Source organism: Morchella importuna (genome assembly GCF_003444635.1).
Source record: "Morchella importuna strain M04M26 chromosome Unknown Morimp01GS001, whole genome shotgun sequence".
NCBI classification, from domain to species: Eukaryota; Fungi; Ascomycota; class Pezizomycetes; order Pezizales; family Morchellaceae; genus Morchella; species Morchella importuna.
The window spans coordinates 2395216-2418676 of NW_025763398.1; the positions used below are offsets into that span (position 1 = coordinate 2395216).

The 23461-nt window shown below is 47.1% G+C and overlaps 4 protein-coding genes across 4 annotated transcripts; 2 read left to right on the forward strand and 2 right to left on the reverse strand.

Moving 5' to 3' along the window:
- Window positions 1-4417: 4417 nt before the first annotated feature.
- LAJ45_00608 (uncharacterized protein) lies at window positions 4418-4712 on the forward strand (the record flags this gene model as incomplete). Its single annotated transcript, XM_046110209.1, has 2 exons — window positions 4418-4504; window positions 4563-4712. 2 exons carry the CDS (start codon window positions 4418-4420, stop codon window positions 4710-4712), a joined length of 237 nt encoding a protein of 78 aa, XP_045976902.1.
- Window positions 4713-7490: 2778 nt separating this feature from the next.
- On the reverse strand, window positions 7491-9495 carry LAJ45_00609 (uncharacterized protein; the record flags this gene model as incomplete). Its single annotated transcript, XM_046110210.1, has 5 exons — window positions 7491-7535; window positions 7606-8189; window positions 8247-8945; window positions 9007-9297; window positions 9462-9495. 5 exons carry the CDS (start codon window positions 9493-9495, stop codon window positions 7491-7493), a joined length of 1653 nt encoding a protein of 550 aa, XP_045976903.1.
- A 3296-nt stretch (window positions 9496-12791) lies between these two features.
- Window positions 12792-16567, forward strand: LAJ45_00610 (uncharacterized protein; the record flags this gene model as incomplete). Its single annotated transcript, XM_046110211.1, has 9 exons — window positions 12792-12819; window positions 12881-13036; window positions 13140-13316; window positions 13382-13778; window positions 13838-14642; window positions 14698-15030; window positions 15079-16054; window positions 16105-16283; window positions 16346-16567. 9 exons carry the CDS (start codon window positions 12792-12794, stop codon window positions 16565-16567), a joined length of 3273 nt encoding a protein of 1090 aa, XP_045976904.1.
- A 3633-nt stretch (window positions 16568-20200) lies between these two features.
- Window positions 20201-22477, reverse strand: LAJ45_00611 (uncharacterized protein; the record flags this gene model as incomplete). Its single annotated transcript, XM_046110212.1, has 6 exons — window positions 20201-20719; window positions 20789-20922; window positions 20984-21147; window positions 21208-22167; window positions 22237-22269; window positions 22350-22477. 6 exons carry the CDS (start codon window positions 22475-22477, stop codon window positions 20201-20203), a joined length of 1938 nt encoding a protein of 645 aa, XP_045976905.1.
- Window positions 22478-23461: the final 984 nt, after the last annotated feature.

Below are 23461 nucleotides of genomic sequence, written 5' to 3' on the forward strand. Positions count from 1 at the left end.
TGAACCCTGTAGATGCGAGTACTGATCCAATTTTCGGCCTGTCTAGGATGATGTCTCTCTGTCTCTCACTTTGACTCTTTCTCCCACAGTAAGAGAACAAGATATATCTACCTAGAAGGAAGTACATTGTACAACGTGGGGGCAGGAAAGAAAGGAAGGAAAGAATGAAATAGGAGGGCAGGAAGAGCGGAAGGAAGATGAAAAGAGAGGCCAAAAGAAGGCCGACAAAAAAAATACATCTATGTCGCTGGGTAACGTCATCCTTCTAGAAAACCCTCGAGAATAGAGAAGAAGCACAAGTACAAGTACCTAAATGGGCGTTTGGGCGCTCGAAAGCTTGTTTTTATATTCACTCATAACACCTTCAGGCTCCAACAGACCTTCAATTCGCTAGAAAGACCCTCCAGTCTCGACCACCCCCCCCCCCCCTCTCCATCCGTCGTGACGTGATGAATGGTACCTATCCGGCTGTGACTACCCGTTATCTCGAAGCCCCTATATGGGAAATCTTCCAGAACAGCGTACTGGGCGTAGTGGGCGTTTAACTCCCCAGATCCAAGACATGGAGCTTCTTATCCCAAACAGACTACTCTAAACATCGGCGTAGGTGGCTTCGGGCTGCGCCCCTAGGGGCGGGCTGAACTGGACCTTCTTCTCCGTGCATATGTATTTAACTTTTCTTTACTTTTTTCTTTTCCTTTTTTTCCTTTTCTCCTTTGGAGTCTAGCCGGCGGGATTAATGGAAGAGGGAGGGGGGACCCGGGAGCTTCTCTTGCCTTCTAGAATTCGATCAAAACAGGTCTCGAAGTGTTTGCCGATGTGATCTCCCCCACTGGAGGTCACCGTATGTACTCTAGAGTACTTTATGTAACTTGCTGCACACCATAATCAAATCTCCGAGCTCTAGAGTAGATTTCGCCTTCACACATATACATATTCGCTAAACAAACCCTCTCGTCCAATCGATACATGTCGTTATGGAAATAGATGCAGTCCTTCCTTTTCAAGGTCAAGTCATCTTTTTCCTTGCGCCATGGCCCGAGGTTCTCTCCGTTTCTAGGACAGGGCCTGTTTCTGTTTTTACTCTCGCGGCCGAACTCGTTGTTTCCTAACGCTTGTTTGTGATCTTCGATACTATACTAAAATCTCGTAAGTGTAGCTAGAGACTTAACCTAACCAGGTCACTGTATTCGGCGACCCCGAGATCTTAGGGTGTTTTATCATGGCCCTTCCTTCCTACTTTCCCCTCCCCCTTGCCTCCACCCCTCCAACGAAAAAAATAAAAGAAAACTGATCGAAAAGTAAAAACACAAACAGATCCATAAAATTTAGGCTGAGGTTATTTCATATATGCAGTTACTAAACTTTACCCGTTAAATGAGTCCGAAAAAGGAACAAAGCGGCGAGATTTTACCGCCTGGCCGACATAAAAAAAACCCTCTTCCCATGGCCAGCGGCATGTAGGTATGTAAGATGATCTAAAAAGATCACCCAAAGGTACTTGTAGCAAGGACAAGTGCATAAGCCGCAATGATACTGCATATATGTACCCGATTTATATGATACAATTTAAGCACACACAGATTCGTTTACCTTTAGGGTAATTAATGGTCATCACTTGCAACGTGTGCTTACTTTAACGTACATTCAACACTTTGAGATATCTCCAGAGTAGTAGGCACTCGGTCCGAATATCCGGCTAAGAGCTTCAGTGAAAAGAACGCATGTAACTACATGTACTCTACATGTATGTACCTAGATGTCTTCCACGTGCGTGCGCGCTCTATATAATTAGGTCTTCCAGCATTAAATAAAGGAACCAAGAACCTAAGAAAGGGACCCGTAACGGTAAGCTAAACAAATAACTGTCAAAGAACTAGATGCATATAGATAAGCTGACCACTTTTCCATCCTGGGAATCCTCAGGCCTGACGTTAACGTACGGCGCTCATGCAAGATGTAGCTTAGATGGTCTTCGGAAGTATCCATAGATAACTGGAGAACCGGTAACCCGGATCTGTCGCTGTCTCAATATTCTAAATAACCAACATTTTAGGAAATAATCCTCAAGGCACCTACATTTTTTTTTACAAAGGCTAGGAGCCTCTAGGGCCCCAAGTATTAGGTTGACCAACCAAAATATCTTCCTTGAGCTCTGACACCTCATTTGATCCCCCTCACCCCATTCTTGGTATGTAGTAGTGCTGATGTGCGCCTTCCGCCTCATGTTTCCTATTCTTTGGTTTTTTTCCCCACCTCCTCTACTCTCCTCTTCTTTGAAATTGTCTTCAATGTCAGATGGTATTGCCACCGCGTCATTATCCCGCACTCCGCCCAGAGTTGAAACGCGGGTTGATTTTCAGAGGGCTCTGGAGCATCGATAAAAAATATTGCCTAGACGGATGGGTGGGCGAGCTGGTTAGATCAACTAGCGGCTCCCCAGAGAACAAAGCGGGGGCTTCTGGCCGGCCGGATCAAGTCGTGGAGAGAGAAAAAAATTCTCACGAAAGCCATGTTTGAGCTACGAATTGTTATCGCCGACGGCCTATACGCTCCGCGACCGCTTACGCCGCTGGAAGATCATTGTGACAAATGAGTAACTTCGAATCGATGTCTGGCCTACAGAGCACCAAAAATAGGTTTTTATATATTCAAGTTATTAGATCTATAGAAATGCCCAATTGGAGAAAGGGCATAAAGCTTAATCGATACTGTGACGGGAACTTGGAAGAAGCAATACTTAAACCCAGTTTGATGAGGATACGGAAGGAAAGTCGTAATCAGAGACTTGCACGTCACGATCTCTGTGCAGCTGCCTGCCAGGACCAACTCACAGCTATTGAGCAATACTACAGACATACAATACGGACACTCTATATATCTGCCCTGTTTGATAATTGACACTCCGCGAACGGAAAACGAATGAGGCTCCAAATAAGCATACTCTTTTTACGACTGCATCACCCAATCTAATACACTCCGCTCCACTCTACTCAACTGCCGCTCTGGTACCTCCTCGCACACACGATCTCAACAGCCCACGGTCTAAAGGTCTTACGCTCTGGGTGGCTTGCATACGGGTCTTCGGGGATGTAGCTCTATTTGGATAATTCCCGGAGGAATACCTGCCTTGGTAGATAATAACTGCGCACCAATTTCTAATTTCTGGTAGCGATCAGTCCGATATCTCACCTCACCTCTGGAGAGTTTCTTTGAGTAGGCAGACATGTTACTCAAACCCTAACCCCGAAACAGAAGCGGCCTCCAATTAGTATTGCGGCTTGCTCCTTCAAAAAGCTATGCGTGTGCGCTACTGGTTCCGAGATCCGTCTCTTAGGAAGGACAATTTCGCGGATGTAACTCTCGGTAACTGACTGAGCGTAGTAAACGGGATGGATTTCCTTTTTGACCTGGGTTTCGGTACCCCGAATTTTTGGTTCTGGCCGATTTAGTCTGAAGTTACAGAAGTTACATCTTTCATAAGAGAGGTAACATCTTCTCCTGGGATCCACTAATAGGAGCTTTGACCTCGCAGATTTTTGTTCGCTTCTTCTGCGGCGGTGTCGTCGGATATAGCTATATATATGCAGGCATATATAAGGCCGTTTGATTTTGTCTCGGGTCAAGTAATATTATCAAGTGCTGGGGAAATCTCAAAGGGGATAGCTGTCGGAAGGAGTACTGCGGTAGCTACTACTACGAAGCAAACCCTTGGCATGGTTTTCCAAACAAGAATAAAAGGACTGCCATCGTAGGTACGATCGACCTAGGTCTTACTCTACTCTCACCGCAGTTTTACAACCCTGTGTAACAACTAGGCACGCAGTCGAGATATAAACAAGTTACCATGTATGTCTCCGCATCGGCCAGATGCGAATCCTGATCTGGCATGTTTGGTGCGGGGAAAGGCATTCAAAAACGAGCTTGAAACAAGAAACTCCGTCAAATCAACTGCAAAGTTTTCACTGGATCACACTGACCGGGTATTCATTCCTCAACGTTGATGTAAGGTCGCCATTTATTACTTGCTCGCCTCGAAATACCCTTGCGTTTTCCTTTTTATGTCTGAGTTTTGTTAAAATCTAAAAAGTCTTTCATTGCACCCGTCATCACTCATATACCGTTGCAGGTAACATACATATGTACCTACAACTAGGTGCTCTAAATCTAAGTAGAACGGGCCTTCCAATATATTTATTTACTCGGGGCAGGCAATAAGAACCTGAAAATGCAAGCTGCAAGCAGGTGCTCAATTTGGTGTAGCTTTTCGCCAGCCGCGAATCAGAGGTTGTTACCATCAAAAGTCATTTTCAGGTTCTTCTTACCTGCCCCGAGTACATGTATCTACCTAGTATCCACATCTGCATACTGAAAATGAATGGAACTTACCGCTGCAACATACTGCACAGTCGACACTATGGTCCGTTCGTTTGAAACCACCATCATGGCAGGTTCCGAGCAAAGTGCTATAATCAAATCTTGTACCACCTCAAACCCCGACTTTGTAAGTATTTGTGATCAGTGATCAGGGCGCCACGCTGCGTGGGTCTTACTTGTTCAAGGGAGAATTTAGGTACGGTACGCCTCATCGCGAAATAGATCAGCACTGCAGCGGCCCCACAATGGTTGTCTATCAAGGTGAGCAGTCTATTTCTCCCTTTAAGTTGGCTCAACCTTTGGAGTTAATCAATCATGAGACCCCATATCCATGATTGATATTTCTGGTGGTGGTGTCTGTACAACCTGCTAACGGTGAAATTTATGTTTTCTTAGATATCACATATCTAGTTACGCATATGCTCATGTGTGGAGTACCTAGCTGGTGTGTTTACCCGGCAGCTGCAGATTCAGCGCCGGCCTTCATCTTATCAAAAATGTATCCCGGGTCAGCCCTTTGTCTCAACGGGCAGAGCGCATGCATACCCATATGGGTGTCACAAAAGAAAGGTAATAGAAAAGTCTAGAAGACGACCAAAGCGCCCAATAATAAAGTTCGATGGGCCCCATAACTACGCATGATACTCTATCCGTGCTGATACCTCGACACTAGAGCCCCGTGAGAAACTCGGGAGTTTTAAACTGAATGTATGACAGACAGTTTTAAACTGGTTAAAAACTGGCTGTCGAAAACCTGGGTGTCGTGGTCATAAACCCAACAGCCATTTTGGGAGTGGGCTAGGGTAATTTTAGGGCAAAAATTGGTATTTAGGGTGGGTTAGGGTAATTTGGGTGGTCAAAATTAGAAAATTGGGTCTGAGTTTATGACAGTTTTCAGTTAAAAACAGCAGTTTATGACAGTCCGAGTTTATGACGCAGTTTATAACTCCAGCTCTGAGTTTGTCACGGGGCCCTACTCGACACATAGTGATTCAGCGTTGTCGAAGGATTGGATCCCACTCAGCAGACGCTTTCTCCCCCATAAATCTCCGATATGGCAAATAATACCTCATTGAGACAGTGTAGCCTGGGGCACGTTAGCCATCAAAGTACGTACAGTCTACAATACAAGTAGAGTACACATACAAAGGATAGTGCGTTAAAGAAAGACCCTCCTGGCGATTGTCAACAGCGAGATTGATTGAACCTCCGATATATTTCTTAGTCAGTTAGTGACAAAAGTAATACGATCTCTCCCCTTGGGAAATAAATTGGAATTATATAAATCAATGTAATGCAATTGATGAATTAAAAAAAAAAAATAGCTACTGCATGTAGGTTGGTTACCGGCCCCAGTCATTAGATAGCTGATATAAGGTGTCGAAGAAAAAAAGAAGCAAAACACAAAGTAAAAATACTGTTCAAATTCTCAGTGGCCATATTCGCGGCTAGAGTCATTACTCTTTGATTCCGTGACCTTCGTAAATATAATCACAATATATCACTCGATCACAAAGTTCTACCCTGCACGCAACAATACCATGATTGGGGTAGTCATTGTACATAAACTAATACTACTTGTAGTTTTTTCGCGTTTCCGGACTGGACTGGGTCTGCATACCACCAAAATATGATTATCAAATATTTACGCCCACATGCAGACCCAGTCCAATCCGGAAACGCCAAAAAACCACGAGTACATATATCTACTCCGAAAGATGAAATATCAGGATATACATTATCCCCCGCGGCCTAGGCTAAACTTGCATATTTTGGCCCTGGATGTGGAACCGGCCGGCAATTACTAAACATCCTCAAAACCTCTTAGGACAACGTTTATATGCAAATAATGCATGCAGACTTCGTATTATACTATTTGCCCTTCGTTGTGGAACTAAAAGTTTCCCCAGCGTATGTATGTTCCCACCCGAGGCCTTAATACCTGATTCATATAGATAGGCAATATTAATTAAGTATTAAATGATAAATATATAGATCAAAAGCGCCTTCCCTTTGCAATTTGTGACATTCATTTCCACATCGCTCCAGTAATTGTACTTGTTTACCACGAAAAGAACCAGAAAATGCATGTATGGAGTGACGGCGATCTCTCATACAAACTATCCCTGTTTCCGTCACTTCTTTTCGTGGTAAACGAGTACAGCAGGAAAGAGCTCGAGATCGAGATCGACAGCAAGATGAAAACTGAGAGATCTGGGTTTAATCCTCAGCCGGGGGAACACATACAACAGATTTAAAAAAAAAAAGAAATTTCCCAGCGCCAGCTAGGCCGACGACATTCTACTACGAAGGCAGGGTAAATTCCGTAATTACATTTAAAACCTAACCCTAATAATGATATCTTCTAATTTGGCTATTATATCTGCCTGCACGCGCGCGCGGCCTTCAATTATCGACTTTACAGGAATCTTTAGCTATAGATAGAATCAGTCTTATCAATACATAATTATATGCTCTCATTCTAACTACATCAACTACATACATGAAAGCCGCAACCTTGTTAGAGTCTCTAGGTCTGAACGAACATACGCACACAAAATGCATATCAATGTATAATATATTCTACACAAGCGTTTCATGATTGAACTTGGACCGCTTACAAACAATTGAAGGCACCAATATACTTAGAGGATTTATTATAATATATAGGTACATGTAGCGTATATAGTTCAGTCTAGAGTCATTAATTCAACTACGCGGTTATTACCGATTTTCTTGCATAATAATCATTCCATTAACAGCACACGTATTAAAATAAATTTTTTTCCTCTATTGACTCGCAGCTATTAATTTACCATTTGGTGAAATTAACTCTCTAATTCTCCTAATCGGTTCTGACCTACATGTTATGATGTACACCGCATCGGTTTATAGCCAGGAAGAATTCGTCAAAGGCGTATAGGCGTATAGATATCAAAATACAGCTTTTCATGTCCACACACGCAAACACATACATCCAGGGAATAATGAAGGAAGAACAGAAAAAGGAATCAGGTTCCCCAGGATAAAAACAATTGCGACAACATGCCTCAGGCATGAGAAATTAAAGAAAAATAACTATTCTCTAGAAGTCCCCCTGCGCGCGCCAATTCTCAAAGCTTCCCCTCTTCCTTTGCTTCCTTTACTTGCTCAAAGACCTAAAAACAGTTAATTATCTACCCATAAAACGAGACTATTAATTAATCTTCTGAAAAATCGAACCCTCACCTTCAACATCTTTCTCCTTGCACCCAATGCATTAACACCTCTTTTTTCCAAAGCATCATCATCAAGTTCAACTAGTTCTTGCCACTTTAAATCCTTAAGATTGTCTGTGTACTTGTGAAGTCTTAAACTCCTCAACCAAGTTGGGATATCATTTAGAAGGTTGGGGTCGGTAGGATCTTCTGGTGGCTTCGAACTGCCTCTTCTTCCTCTCGGGCTCCTGCCACGGTTGTTCACGTCATCAGAGTTATAGCCTTCAGTTGGCATACCTCCAAACTGTCCGAGTAAATTGCTATTAAGAAGGGGAGACTGCGCTGCAAGGAATCCACCAGCTTGTGGAGACGTAAACCCCATACCACCCCACTGCGCGGCAGGCGAGTGGAAAACACCAGGAGAGTTGGGTCGAGAACGACCTCCCAGAAGCGGAGAGCCATTTTGCTGCTGTTGTTGGGCAAGAGCAGCGGCAGCCGCAGCTGCGGGTATGTGTACTAGCTGGCCGTGTTCGTTATACATCGTGATGTTCTGCGGGTTCAGGTTCGACATGGAATTCATGGATATATTGCGTGGAGAGTTGAGACCGTGGTTGCCTGCGGCATTCATGTTATTATTATTTTCATTGCCCGGCTTTGTAATCCTGCGTTTACCCCAGCCTTTCGGATCGTTGTCGAGGATGATACGATTATTCACAGTTGACAGAGCAGCCAACTTCATGGCTGTAGCATTGGCAACCATATCAGCATTGGCTGACTGAGGGAACATAGGTACAACAGGTGTGTTGACCATAGAGGCCCAGTTGCCGCTGGGTGCATCGCCGTACGGGGAGAGCTGAGGCATTTCCATGCCGCCATTAGATGGCGCATTTAACGTTGTTGTCTGAAGGTTAGTGTTGCCGGTGATCTGCGGAGGAGGGTTACGGGGTGACCGGAGACCAGCAGATGGCGGAGGAAGTTGAAAATTACCCATGGATTCAGCAGCTGACTTCGGACGGGAATTCTCATTATTTGAATCATTGCTAGGGCGGTTCCACGGAGACGGCGGTGGATTTTCCTTTGAGCCATTGTTTGGACCGGAGATGGACGGCGTCAATGAAGACGACGGACGGGTTTCAAACAGAGCGCTGTTACGGTTGGACTTTGCTGCACCATTTCCTCCCTGACCGGCAATCATAGCTCGCTGGGCCGCGATTGCAGCAGCCGCATCCGGGAACATGGCTTGGGCATTGGAGTCCATTCCGGAGTTTCTAGGGGGTGCACCCGGAGAGGGAGGAGGGCGACTAAAGGAATCACGAGTACTTCCCATGTTCAACTTATTCATTGCATCATTCATACGAGAGGCCATAGCATCTATGTTTCAAGTTAGCTACCGACTTTTCATCTAAGAATCATGGGGTTACGGGTTCCGCACCTTTCTCAAAGGTGTTGGGGGAAAGAATGTTCGACATCGGATGAGACCTAGCCATCTGCTGAAGAACCTGGATAAAAAACCTGATTTGAACTTGTGTAGTCTGTTGAAGGAGTGCGTACAGAGCTGCGGTCCTTTCGGCTTCACTAAGTACGCGAAACCATTGCTCGATGGCACTCAGCTCATCTTTAAATTCCTGGTCCAGAGCGGCCGATGCCATCTCCTCGAGAGTGTTTTCATAAGTCTCAAGGTCATTAATCCATTCACGGGCAGCCTTATCGAGGGCCTCGGTCTCTGCATTCTGAGAGGTGATCTGAGGGGGGTTTAAGAATATTTCGGATGAGGGGCGAATGCGGCCCGACAAAGGCGACGGGAAGCCCCCGACATGTCTGCTGAAGCACGGAGGTGATGGTTGGCGCCAAGGGGGCGACTCGACGGAGGTCGAAGGGAAGAGCCACCTTGCTCGGGTGTACTGTTACGGTTGGATGCCATTATGAAGTTGAGACTCCTTGGTGGTTCGACGTTGGTTGGTAGGGTGTTTGGAGAAAAGGGCTACAAAGATGGCCCGTGCTGATATAAGGTTTATTTATTCGGGAGTCTCAATCGAGAAATGGACAACTATGTGGAAAGCTTTTCCCTTCCCCGTTGAATCGAATATGATACCAAAAACTACGAGTTATCCGCGAGTAGACTGGGAATCAACCAGAGCTAGATGTAAAGATATATCGATGACCTTTAAAAGTTCCCTAAGGAGGATGGTACTGCCGTAGGCGACGACAGTGGGAGCTTCTCCTGCAGTGCCTGCTGACCTCAAAGGAGCTTTGCTGCTGCGGTTTTTGAGGGCAATCTATTTTGCACCCAGCTTGTAGTCGGGCACTAATTTAGTGCTAGGTATCCGAGAAAAGCACGGGGTCGGAGAAATGTGTAATGGTATCGAACAGGGTGGTATCGAAATATCGACCAGAAAACAAATGCTCAACAACGAGCAACCGGAAATGTAAGTGATGTAGATATTTAAAGGATGAAATAGCTCCGCAAAGAGATAAGGGGGCGAGAGGGTGGCGGGAGCAAGAACGTAGGTGCCTAGACCAAATGGTTCGTCCAGTCAAAGCCGATCAAAATCGGATTCGGGGGAGAGATTTGGAATATAAAGACCGGAACGAAACGAAAGGAAGACCTAACGGCGGGGGAGGCGGCGAACAGAGGGAGGGGTTGCGGGTAGAAAGGAGGAAAAGGGGGAAGGGGACAGGAGAAATAGAACGATGGACACCATCAGCAGAGCCAACAGATCGAATGCATGACTACCAGAGGGGTCACATAGACCACCCTGGCCGAACAAAACACTTCCTTTTAGTGTTCTTTTTTGCTTTACTACTGGTTGGCTTACACACACACACATCTGCTCTTGGACCATATCAACTTTCAATCATGCCAATCCGCCGCTCTGCAGTTCTTCCCGTCGCTCAACCATTCCAGTAGCTGATCTCAGCTTTGCCGAATCCCGAAATACATGCCATACATGTTCTACACACAGGAAAAGACTGATCATGGAAAACGTATGCGATGGTGTGGCGCTTATTCCACTGCGGCTCCTCTATCCAATGAGATATACATTTAGCAATAGGGCAATTCCTCTCACCTCCTCCTCCCCATTCACTACTCCGGCTTTCCACCTTACAATGGGATTTGTGTCGCTGAGCCACAGAGCCACATTCTCTGCAGAGCTATACCGGCCATGCCATAGGCACTTGAGGGACTCGGTGCATGAATTGCCACAGCTGACTTCATCTCACGCACCTCAGTGCATTATAATATATATAGCACTTTTGGGGTTGTATCCCTCAAGGGAAATACCATGGTAGTAGATGGAGATCGAGAGAATTTATCTGTCGTGTGTGATGTTGCGGCTACAATGAACCCTTAAAGTAATGGAAGGGTTCATGGTAGTACAGGGCTCTTGTCACTTGGCTGAATTCCCCGGAGATAATTTGACTTTGTAGGAACAGCAAGAAAAATGTCTGAGTTCAGTTGCTGAGCACATGCACTTACAAGCCAACTGACTAAACAATTCAACAGTAGAGCACGCATTATTACGCGGCTTCTCTATGGGGAGCATCGGTAGCTTCGTAGAGTACTTTACCCCCTTCATCTCTTCGGCTCAATCTAAAGAATTACGACTCATGGTGATCCGAACTCCGGCACAATTGCGTGTCCCGGATCGAGCAATCATTTCAGTCACGTGGCTCTCGGATCTCCAATGGTTCGTTGAGCCGCAGGACCTATTCCTGCACTTCTCCGTGGGCTTTGATATCACCTGTCAGGAACGCCTCTCAACTAGCGGTGCCGGAAACATTATTGATCATGTGATCGGTTGCCTTCACAAATCCAAAGCTTCACACCAATACGAGTGTCACATGATCAATAATGTTTCCGGCATCGCTAGTAAGAAGGGAGCGGGGCCTAAACTGGATAAGTAACAACCTGCATACTTACATTGCATAAGTGCCGATGATTACGGAGGGAACAGCATGCCAGGACGGCCTGCTATTTTAGTGTTCAGTGCAACGCCGCTGCTTGGTCCTGGCTGTGAACGGAGAAAGGCAACTTGTAGGTGCATTTCTCTAGAGTTTATAACCAAGTCTAGTAATCTTAACAGGCTTTATAAGCTCAAGGAACCTATGTATCTAGACACTACATGTAATATCGTAGTTTCCGGATTGTAATTCTTGTCTAGCTTCACATGATATTGAGACATATGATTCTATTATATTATGAATCTTGCAGTTTTCAGGGTGCTGGTCTTGCAAATTGGGGTAGTACCCTTGGTATACATGTAAGGATTGCCGAAGAACCTCATCAGTCATACATGTATGTACAGCTTGCGGTAAGATTATTGTAGAAATATGGGAGGAGTCCTATTGGCTTGCCCAGCCACAGAAACCCTGTTTTTAGACCCCTGTTTCTACAATAATTTTACCTCTCGCTGTACACTCAATGCTTCAGGCATGTAGGTAAATACCTACGACCCGAAATTACATGATCCAGTAAGAATCCTAGAGCCATCCCATTCGGATCAGTTCTCTTTTAATTCTATTTAACTCGAGGTCGCCTAACGAAAGATTAATTTCGCTGGGCTAATAATCTAAACCCCTGTCACGGGTAATAGCTTGTGGTTTGCATATCCTGATCCTGTACGATTCTGATTGTAGCTGGAATGATTATGTACATAGGTACATGTACTTATACGTGTATTTATATAAAGCTTGAGGTGCCAGGGGATACATGCATGTATCTACGCGACCGCTTCGCAACGGCAGACGCACAATACACTGTCGGATAGAACGCAAACTATATTCTAATACAATATGGCAGGCCGTTAATCTACTGTAGGTAGGAAGATGTGCTGGTCTTGGCAGTAGAGCGAATACGTTACCCCTAAGGGAAAAGATGTTTTTCCAAATAACCATATTATTCTTGTTTATTATAAGTAAAGTACGCATAAGAACTTCCGGGGGTATGGTCAATACATGTATCCGAGCTATAGAGCAAAGTGCGCGGTAGTGACCGAGTGATTCTGCATGAAGTGAGTCAGTTGAATCGTTGGATGCTGGTTGCGATGGGCATCTTAGGTCCGCCCCACCTTGACCCCGCGCTTCAATTTCTTTCCCTTTTATTTCCGCATCCCAATCCCATCGTCGCCAGACACCCCCGGCAACCACGGAATAGCTTTAAACCTGCTTGTAGAATAACTCCTAAAGAAGGGAAATTGTTAACCGTGATCGTCAAATATGGCGTTCAATTCAGCATCGTCGAATCGTGGGTTACTGCTCCAGTTTCATTGAGTTGCATGACTCATACTAACAGAACTTCTCTGTAGCAATCGGCCACAGGACTGGCCCTGTCTCAGAGAGTGTACCGGCTCCATCTGCTGAAACAAAGGCTGCTATCAAGGAGGCAGTCGAGACCGATATCTCCGCTCCTCACAGACAGCCAGAGAACGAGGCCCCCAAAAAAGTGAAAACCGAGAAAGAATGTATGGGCTCTTAAGCTTCCAAAAGAAAAAAAAAAACCGAATTCTGCTATAACAGGATTTATTCGGGTGATACAGCGAATTAAGATACTGACTGTGGACAAAGTGGAGAAAGAGCGTAAAAAGGCCGAGAAGGAGGCCAAGTTCGCTGCGAAAAAGGCCGCCGCAGCTGCAGCTTCTGCCACTGCGGGGCCTGCAAAAGAGAAGAAGGAGAAGAAGCCAAAGGCCGAACCTGCTGCTCCGGTTGAATATGTGGAGGAAACGCCAAAGGGACAGAAAAAGAGTAATCCCCCCCAAACACCCGCAATGGAAGAGCTTTGTGTTATTAACCTCTCTTTCCACGCACAGTTCTAAAATCTCTCGACGATCCGGCATACAAATCGTACAACCCCACTGTTGTGGAATCTGCATGGTACGAATGGTGGGAGAAAGAAGGCTTTTTCGAGCCTGAGCTCACTGCAGATGGAAAAACCAAGCCGGAGGGTGTTTTTGTTATCCCAGCACCACCACCGAACGTCACTGGCGCTTTACACATTGGTCACGGTCTTACAATTGCCATCCAGGATACACTTATTCGATGGAACCGTATGTTAGGAAAGACTGTTCTTTTCCTCCCAGGTTTCGACCACGCTGGAATCAGTACGCAGAGCGTTGTTGAAAAGATGCTGTGGAACAGAGAGAAAAAGACCAGGCATGATCTTGGGCGTGAGAAGTTTACGTCTTTGGTGTGGGAATGGAAAGAGGAGTACGATTTCCTTGAAACGCTGAAACTCTTTGGGCTTGTGCTAAAAGTGATTTTCACAGGTACCACGCAAGGATCAAGAACCAGCTAAAGAAAATGGGTGCTTCGTATGACTGGAAAAAAGAGGCTTTCACTATGGACGAGAAGCTTTCCAAGGCTGTTACCGAGACTTTCGTGCGGCTGCATGAGGAGGGAATTATCTACCGTGCAAACCGTCTTGTAAACTGGTGCTGCAAGCTTAACACCACCCTTTCAAATCTGGAAGTGGACAGTATTGAGCTCAAGGGTCGCACTCTCCTTTCCGTGCCCGATTATGATGAGAAGGTCGAGTTTGGAATGATTGTTTCGTTTGCATACCCAGTTGGGGGTTCAGATGAAAAGATTGTAGTGGCAACAACCCGTCCCGAGACCATGCTTGGTGACACTGCCATCGCGGTTCATCCTGACGATGAAAGATACAAGCACCTCGTGGGAAAGATGGCGAAACATCCGTTTGTTGACCGTCTTCTCCCCATCATTGCCGATGATTACGTGGAGAAGGATTTCGGTACTGGTGCTGTTAAAATCACTCCTGCACATGACCCCAACGATTACGCGATTGGGGAGCGACACAAGCTTGATTTCATCAACATCTTAAATGATGATGGTACTCTTAATGAGGATGCTGGAGAAAAATTCAAAGGGATGAAGCGATTTATCGCGAGGAGAGTGGTTGTCGAGGAGCTAGAGAAACTAGGACTCTATGTTGAGACCAAGGATAACGCCATGAGTATCCCACTCTGCAGTAAATCAAAGGATGTTATTGAGCCGAAGATGAAGCCCCAATGGTGGGTGAGACAGAAGGCTTTGGCTCAAGCCGCTATGGACGTTAGCCTCCACTTACCCAGGTTGATTATTAATAACTATACTAAAATTTTAATAGGCTGTCAGGAACGGAGAGATCAAGATTCGCCCGGCAACATCAGAGAAGGACTTTTTTATCTGGTTGGAGAAAATCCAGGATTGGTGTATCTCCCGTCAGCTTTGGTGGGGCCACCAAGCTCCTGCGTGGATTGTTCATTTGGAGGGAGAGGCAACCGCCGATTATGCAGATGGAGATAGTTGGGTCTCGGCCCGTACTGAAGAAGATGCCTTTGAAAAGGCCAAGGCCAAATATCCCGGGAAATCTTTCACCCTGGAGAGAGATCCTGATGTTTTAGACACTTGGTTTTCTTCGGGCCTTTGGCCCTTCTCTACCCTAGGATGGCCGGAGCAGGTATTTACTCAATTCAGGAATTAGGCTTCCGATGCTGATTTATTTTAGACTCCTGATATGGAGAACTTCTACCCCAACACCGTCCTAGAGACTGGGTGGGATATCTTGTTCTTCTGGGTCGCAAGGATGGTCATGCTCGGTATCAAAATGACTGGGAAGATTCCCTTCACAGAAGTCTTCTGTCATTCCTTGGTTCGTGATTCAGATGGCCGTAAAATGTCCAAGTCTTTGGGCAATGTCATCGATCCTCTCGATATTATTACTGGTATCCCACTAGAGAAGTTGCACGAAAAACTATTGCAAGGAAATCTTGACCCCAAAGAGGTTAAGCAGGCCATGAACTACCAAAAGAGTGCTTTCCCTGACGGTATTCCTCAATGTGGTAGCGACGCTATGCATTTCGCCTTCTGCCACTACACAACCGGAGGAAGGGATATCAATATGGATATCAAGGTCGTTGACGGTTACCGGAAGTTCTGTAACAAGATGTACCAAGCGACCAAGTTTGCTTTGATGAGACTGGGCGAGGGTTTCGTTCCTAGGAAGACTGCTGCTCTCACCGGAAAGGAGTCTCTTGTTGAGCTTTGGATCTTGCACAAATTTAACAGGGCTGCCCAAAACACAAACAAGGGTCTTGAGGAGCGTAACTTCCTTCTTGCCACCGACGAAGTTTACAGGTACTGGCTGTACGAGCTATGTGATGTCTACATCGAAAACTCCAAGCCGCTCATTCTCGAGGGCACTGAAGAGCAGAAGCGATCTGCTCAGGACACTCTATACACTGCCCTCGAGGGTGCCTTGCTTTTGATGCATCCTTTCATGCCCTTTGTCACTGAAGAGCTTTGGCAGCGTCTCCCACGCCGCCTCGAAGACACCAACCCGACTATTATCAAGGCCGCTTATCCTAGATACGTTGAGGAGCTAGATAACCCCAAGGCTGAAGAGGCCTACGATTTGGCGTTCTCTGTCACCAAAATTATCCGTTCAATGCAGGCCGAGTATGGCGTTAAAGACCAGTGCAAGGGTATATTTGAGAATATCTTGGTGAAAAGCCAATTTGCTGACATAATCTAGTATATGTTCACGGAAAGGACGCAGAAACATCACAGATCGTATCTGAACAGAAGGCCGGAATCGCGGCCTTGGTAAAGGGACTCGAAACCATTGAAATCGTTCCCATAGATAGTGGTGTACCTGAGGGTTGTGCTGCATCTACCGTTTCCGATCGATGCAATGTTTACCTCCTCGTCAAGGTACCTATTTCATTTATACTATTCCATACTTGAAGGCAGAAGTAATAACCGAAAAAAAATAGGGTCGTGTGGATGTGGACGCCGAGATCCAGAGGGCTCAAAAGAAGATTGCCAAGACCACCGAGGCCAGGTTGAGACTAGAGAAGAGCAGGGCCGTCCCCGATTACCAAACTAAGGTTAAGGCTGCTGTTCAGGAAGCCGATAAGCAGAAGCTTGTTGAATTTGCTGCCGAGGAGGCGACGCTTCAGGAGCTCATCAGCAAATTCGAGGATTTGAGAGCTTAGATCGAAGCTGAGAAATAAAGAAGAGTTGAAGAGAATTATTTTTTACTAGATTTTTGACATTGTATCTATCGAACTGGTTTCATTATGGCGCTGTCAAGGCAGACTATATATCTCTAGAGAGTCTAAACAGAGGAACCCAAGATATCCATTTATATCAATCCCCATAAAATCGATCGTTGAGATCATAGGAAATCACTCGCACATGTTTAGTAGCACAATTTTAAACCATGCAAGACAAAGTAATGATTGAATAGTAGTTTTTTTATTGATATCCTCTCCTCCTTCTCCCCTTAAAGAATATCTATAGAAAAAAATGGAACTCGAAAGAGAAATATCTCAAGCCCTCCATGCACGACTCGACGTGAGGTTAGATTGCACCGAGAAGTGTTTGGTAATGGGTATGAATTCAATATCGGCACGATAAAGATATAATCCTTCAGACACTCGAAGATGGAGAATGCTTCGGAGCTGTACACACATATGCCTGTTTTTTTTGTTTTTTTTTGGGGGGGGGAGGGGGTAGGGAGTTCGCAAGGAGGGAGTAACTCGTATCGATGCGTGGACTCTTTTGGGCTTGGGTCGATGCAAGCTTGGTTGAAAATTCTGATGTGTGAGTAACCGTCGATATGTTTCGTTTTCGTTTGTAACCCACGCAATCTCCAGGAGAGAAAAGAGGTTTCTCGAAATCAGAAAAGAAATAAAAAACTCCCTAAAATAAAAATACCGGAGCGCCATATTTCCCATTTTATCTTGTATTATGTTTTTCCTAACACAAGTAAAACCCAGGGAAGGAAAAAAAAAAAAAAAAGAGAAAAAAAGAAAAAATCCCAAATTGTTGAACCCGCTTTCGTTTCCCCGAAAAATGGAACCGCCCTTTTTTCATTTTCGCTGCTGGATTTAGGCGGACTCGCGCTTGCCCTCCTTGAACTCCTTCTGTGGGGCTGTGTTAGTATCAATTCCTTACGATTCCGGTTGTCAGGTAGGAGGTGAAGGGGGGAGGTGAGGGGTGACGAACAAGAGCCTTCATGGTTCCGTGAAGAGCGTGCCTGTATATATGTTAGCAGAGCTCAAAAGAAAGCTGGGAACATCAAACATACCTGTGGTTCCTTCGGAACTTGGGGTCAGTACCCTTGAGGGAAGGGTATCTGTAGGTCTTAGGCTTCTTGATACCGTTACGGTGAGCTATTCCCCAACAACCCAGTCAGCCGCAAATTCCATCATGACCTTTCCTCCTTATCTATCATCCGCCAAACTTCTCGTTCCCCAATCGCCCCCCTCCCCTATCGCGCCTTGTTTCTTTCCCCCTCCCGCCGCCCCCCAAAAGCTCTTTTTCTCCTTCTGCGCGCCCATAACATCACAAACAAAAAAAAAAAAAAAAAAAAAAAAAAATTTGGTGGATTTTACCCTTGTTGCTCTGGTTGTGTTGAGACGAGTTCTTCGACTTGGCCATTGCTGCTACGTTCTGGTTGCGGTAACGGGTGGAATGGGGTTTGTTTGGTGATACTGGGGGCTGGATATTTCGACGTCGGTTACGGGTGGGGTGGTGTTGTGGTGAGTTTGCCTATCGTGTCTGCGGGGGTGCCGAAGCGTGGTGCGTGGGCCGGTGGGAAGTCACGTAGCAGGCAGGGCTTTACCCTAGTTACTACATATATTGCTTGGCATCACAGGATCATGGGGAGTCACTCGTGGCCTCCAGCAAATCAATATTGCGTTTGAGAGCAGTCGGGGAGAAAAAGTGCGAAGTGATGTCTCTATTGATGTTTTTGGTGACTATGACATATTCCTCAGTTATATTGCTTATATACACACGCACACGTCATTTATGACACATCTCTACTACTATATATATGTGTTCTAGAGAATGCCTCTCTGCCCTCCTGAATGACAACCAACGTCTTGATTGTGAAAATTCGGCGCACAGGTCAAACAGTGTCTTAAGACCATACAACTACACCAGGAAGTAGAAGATTGCGATTTCACTACAAACCAGGGAACAGCCACGAGAAAATGTCTTTATTATTAAAAGGTATATATAAGCGGGATATTGCTGTTGTCTTTATTGATGCTACCAATACTTCTTTTATCGGCAAGACTCTACTGATATATTACCGCCCCTGCTCACCATTCCAACGGGGTTGATTTCTGAGTCACCGGTCCATCCATCCATCAGGGGAGAAACAGCATCCAAGTGAACACAGGACGTTACCCCATAGACTGGACGACATTGCATCTCCGATATTGTCAATGTCACTGTTGTCTCTCCTGGCTAACCGGCTAGAAGCGGGTGTATGTAGTCCGGGAGAGGCAAGATATAATAGCACCGCTATTATGAGCCCCTCCTCCCCACCCCGGAGGGGCGCCTCTTTAAGATGAGGATACATCTTGCACTGACCCTCAACCCTTTCCACAAAGGCCAGATCGGACCAGACCAAGTATGTTTCAGCGACACCAAAGAGCACAGATAGGACTTTTTTTCTAGTCCTCGCCTTACTTAGGTCATAGGGGGAACTTTCCTTGATGCATGGTCCGCGTTCTTCTATCGACTACTCTAGAATATCTCCCATAATGGTAAGTCGTGCCCACACCCTTCATGCGATGATTAACCCAGGCCGCGGCCTGTCATTACATGGCTGCACTTCACCATCCTCCTTCAGATTAGTGATGGGCACGAGCCGGGCGGGGCTTAAGCTTAAGGCAGGACCAGGTCGAGCTCTCTTACTGACGAGCCCGAGCTAGCTCGAGCCCACATCCAAAAAAGCTCGAGCCTTGGAAAGTACTGCTGATGGTAGTAGAGTACTATAGTTTGGTGACCTACATTAAAATATATCCTCGACTTACAAGGCTCTGGCATTAAGTGAGTGAACTACATGGGGTGTTGACAGGTGAGGATCCGTTCACTCATTAGATCCTAGAGCCTTGTACTGGGGAAATCTATTTTTAGGTATAATCATGAGAACTCGAGCCTTTGCCTGCACAACTCGAGCCAGCCCGACCCTACGCCAGGCTCGAGCCTATTATCATTACTTCTTTTGCGAATACTTGTGCGGAAACCTTATTTTACACCCTAGACCACCACGCAAAGTTGGAGGGCCGGTTATTGCTCACTCGATCCTTGGCACATACAAAAATACAATACAAACCACATACATCATATACTCACCCACCCCACAACAAAGCCAAAGCCCCTGGAGTTTTAGATATTTTAACAGAACACATCCACCTACCACAACACTACGTATAGCGGCCTTACAGGGAAGGGGGATTAGAGGACGAGTGATATCTCATGATCATCCTTCCTTAGCAGACCTCAAGCCCAAAATGAAATGAAGCGAAAAAACATACTCAGTATGTGTTACTACCACCACCACCAAAAACCAACCGCCAAAGCTATCCAATTACGCAAACCCAAAGAAGAAGAAGAAGCAGAAGGAGAAGAGAAAATGATATCAAAGCAAAAAAAAACACATCGCTTAAAATATCGATCATATCGCATTTCCAAAAAGAAAGAAGAAAAAAGACAAAAGAACAATTCATTTCCCCCAAACACCACACCCGCACGTCCCACCCGCACGCCCCACCCCATCCCACCACCCAGCCAGCCAGCCATACCCATTAGTTACTACATGTACCCAACTAAGACTGCTCCGCCATCGAACTCGTCACGCTATCCGCCTCCCCCCTACCATACCCCTCTTCCCTCACATACTCCTCGCTGCCCACCTCACTATCATCCACGCCGCTCGCACTCCTAATGAACGCCGCCAGCGCCTCCACCTGCGCCCTGACGCCCGCAATCGTCGCCTCGTCCGCCAAGTCGGGCACAACCTCCTTGACATCCACGTCCCAGCCGTCGCCCAGGACGTCGATCTCGCCCTGCATCTCCTCCCACTCCTCGACGGCCTCGTCGTCCTGCTCGCCGCGCGCGCGGTTGCTAGACACGTTGCGTGCCTCGCGCGTCTCGATCCACGCAATGATGAGCATCAGTGGCGAGTAGAGGACCGTCATGACGTAGTCGTTGAGACGCATGTAGCTGGATTTGGGCAGCCACCATTCGAAGGGGAGGATGAGGCCGAAGATCTCGATCAGGTTGAAGGGGGGGAGGAAGACGTTCTCGTCGGGGGCGCGCACGAATTGGAGGGTTTTGGCGGCAAACTAGTGAGAGGGGGTTAGTGGGGGTTTTGTGGGGGAAAGCAAGGAGGGGGGTGGGGGGGGGGGGGCTACTAGAGCTAGGTATTCGTCAACGGCGTTCTCAGTGATGTCGGTGTAGGCCGAGTTGTAGAGCGCAATAAGGATGTTGAGGAGGATAACCATGACTACAAAAGTAAATAGGTAGTATAGTATGATTCCAAATGGATCTGCAGTCTGAGGTTAGCACATGGGAACCACTAACGGCGCTCATTGACAAGGGACACATACGCGCAAAGTCCCCAAACCCGTCAAACTCCGGACTCTGCAGGATTGCCTTGACCATGGACTCCAGGATGAAGAATGTGGTATCCACTTTATGGTCTTCTGCAGAATCCAAACCCACAAAACCTTGCAAGAAACCAATGATAATAACGATAAGGAGCGCGAAGAAGCTACATTCCATATATTAGCACATCACTCACTCACAACATTCCAGAAGGGGTTGGACAAACATCAAACTCTCCATCATCATGACCTTCAGCACAACCAGCATGGCTCCGAAGAATTGTATGGTATCCAGGTACAGCAACATGCGCGCCCAGAACATGGGCGCGACAAACGCCAACCAATAGTACGATACCTCGTCCCAATGCATTCTTTCCGCGCTGTCAGCTGGTTTACTAAAGGCGTACATCCGGAAGCTGAACGAGACGGTCAACGCGGCATACAGCGTCAAATTGAACGTGTTCCAAAAGCTCAAGTAGAACCTGCCAACCTTCCAGAACTTTGTAAACTCATCAGCGATAAACGAGAGGGTGAAGAGGTAGAGCAGGCCCTCGACGACATCGAGATCGCCCGAGGGATTGATGGTGTTGATGGCGACGGTGTACAGGCCCAGATAGCAGAACGAGATGAGCACCTGGAACGCATTCTGGAACTTTGGCGCGCGGATGCGGTCGTGGTCAAAGTGCGCCCAGTACGACTTGTTGGCCACGTTCTTGTACCCGCAGAAGTGGGTGGGGTCGTCGAGGTCCTGCGCGAGCCAGCCCTTCCACAGATAGCCAATGCACTTCTGGTAGCCGCTCGAGCCGATGACGCGGGTGGCGTGCAGGTCGACGGCGCGCTCAATCACGTTTGAGGGCGTGCTCTCAACGCCGTTGCGCAGGATGCTGAAGCGCTGCAGGAGCACCTCCGAGAAGAGGTAGTCCTGGTCCTCAAAGTCCTCGATGATGCGCTTGGCGATCACCTGGCAGGCCTCGGCGCGCAGGATGTTGAGGTCCGCGTCAAAGAGCTCGAGCTTGGCCTGGCGCTTGAACCAGCGGAGGCAGACGAGGAGGCAGTAGACGACGCAGGCGCGGTCCTCGTCGCCGCCGGCGCGGGCGGCGAGCGCGACCACTTCTTTGGTGATTATTTGTGAGTGCGGGCGGGTCACTTGGGACTCTTTGAGCTCGAAGGGGACCGCGGCTTCAATTCTGGCGCCGGGGGATCGGGTCAGTGCGCTGGGAGATAGACAATGTGGGGGAGTGGGGGATAGAGCTTACAGGTACTTCAATCTTAGTGCAACCCGTGTGACCCTGGAATTTCAATGCTTCTCAATTAACTCGATTCGGCTACTACTACGTCGGGTCGGGGGGACAAAGGAGACTGTAGATACCTCTTGGCCGGAATGGCCGAATGGACGTGCTCTGCATTATGGCTGGGCAGCAGGTGCTCGCGAATGTCCTGCGCGGTGTCGCGGCTGCTGTGGCCGTCCTCTGCCCCGAAGAAATGACGTATAGACATTGCTTCACGGTAAGAGTCGTGAAGAGTGTTTTTTTTTTTTTTGTTCTGTTCACTCACAAACCCCAACCTAAGCTGAGCGAGCGAGTGGGAGAGGAAAGAAGGAGAAGAGCGAGAGAAGGACGGACAGACGGATGGATGGGGGGAAGGGAGGGGAGGGGGGGGGGAAGAGAGCAAGAAAAAAGGTGGGAAGGGCGTTGGTCAAGTACTGTAGGTAGGGCACGTAGAGTAGCTAGAGATTGGACCAAGTTTCATAACACGCGTTAAACCAACCCATGCTTGCGGCGGGGAGAGAAGGGGGGGGGGAACACTCGATTATTGTGGAGCCAGCCAGTGACGATGGTTTGGCAGTACCTACATTACATACTCACATGCCTCCAAAAAAAACTACAACAATTACATACAGGCAGGCAGGTAGGTAGGTATCCCTCCCTCCTTCCTTCGTGGCAAACAAGCCAACCAGCCATCCAGCAAGCGGGTAGAGCAAAGCAGAAAAATGCAGAAAAATGAGTGCGTACTCGGGCACCCATTGGTTGGTGACGCAGTGTGAAGTGTGTGATACCTCGCTGCCCTCCCAGGCTTCGCAGGCTGCATGAACGGCCGTACGTAGAGGAAAGGTGGGATTGGATTGGATTGGATTGGATTGGGGGGACAGGGAGATTCTAGAGGGAGGGACGAGCGAGTGAGGGGAGTGAATCAAGTGTTGGACAGCTAACGATATCGTGGGACCAGAGCACAATCGATACCGCGCAGCACCTGACTGTTTGGGACTGGCCTTGTAGTGGGTGTAGAGGAGCTACTCTAGCTGCTAGCTAGTACTGTAGAGTACAGACTGAGCAAGGAATTGAGCACGGAGTGGGCGACTCTGAACTACCTCCATCGAGCAGAGACCTAGAGAGAGAGATCGAGGGCACACAACTTCACAAGTAGCTCCAGAGAGACAACAAACACTCCCTTTCTCACCTTTTCTCGCCGCCCAATCAAGCC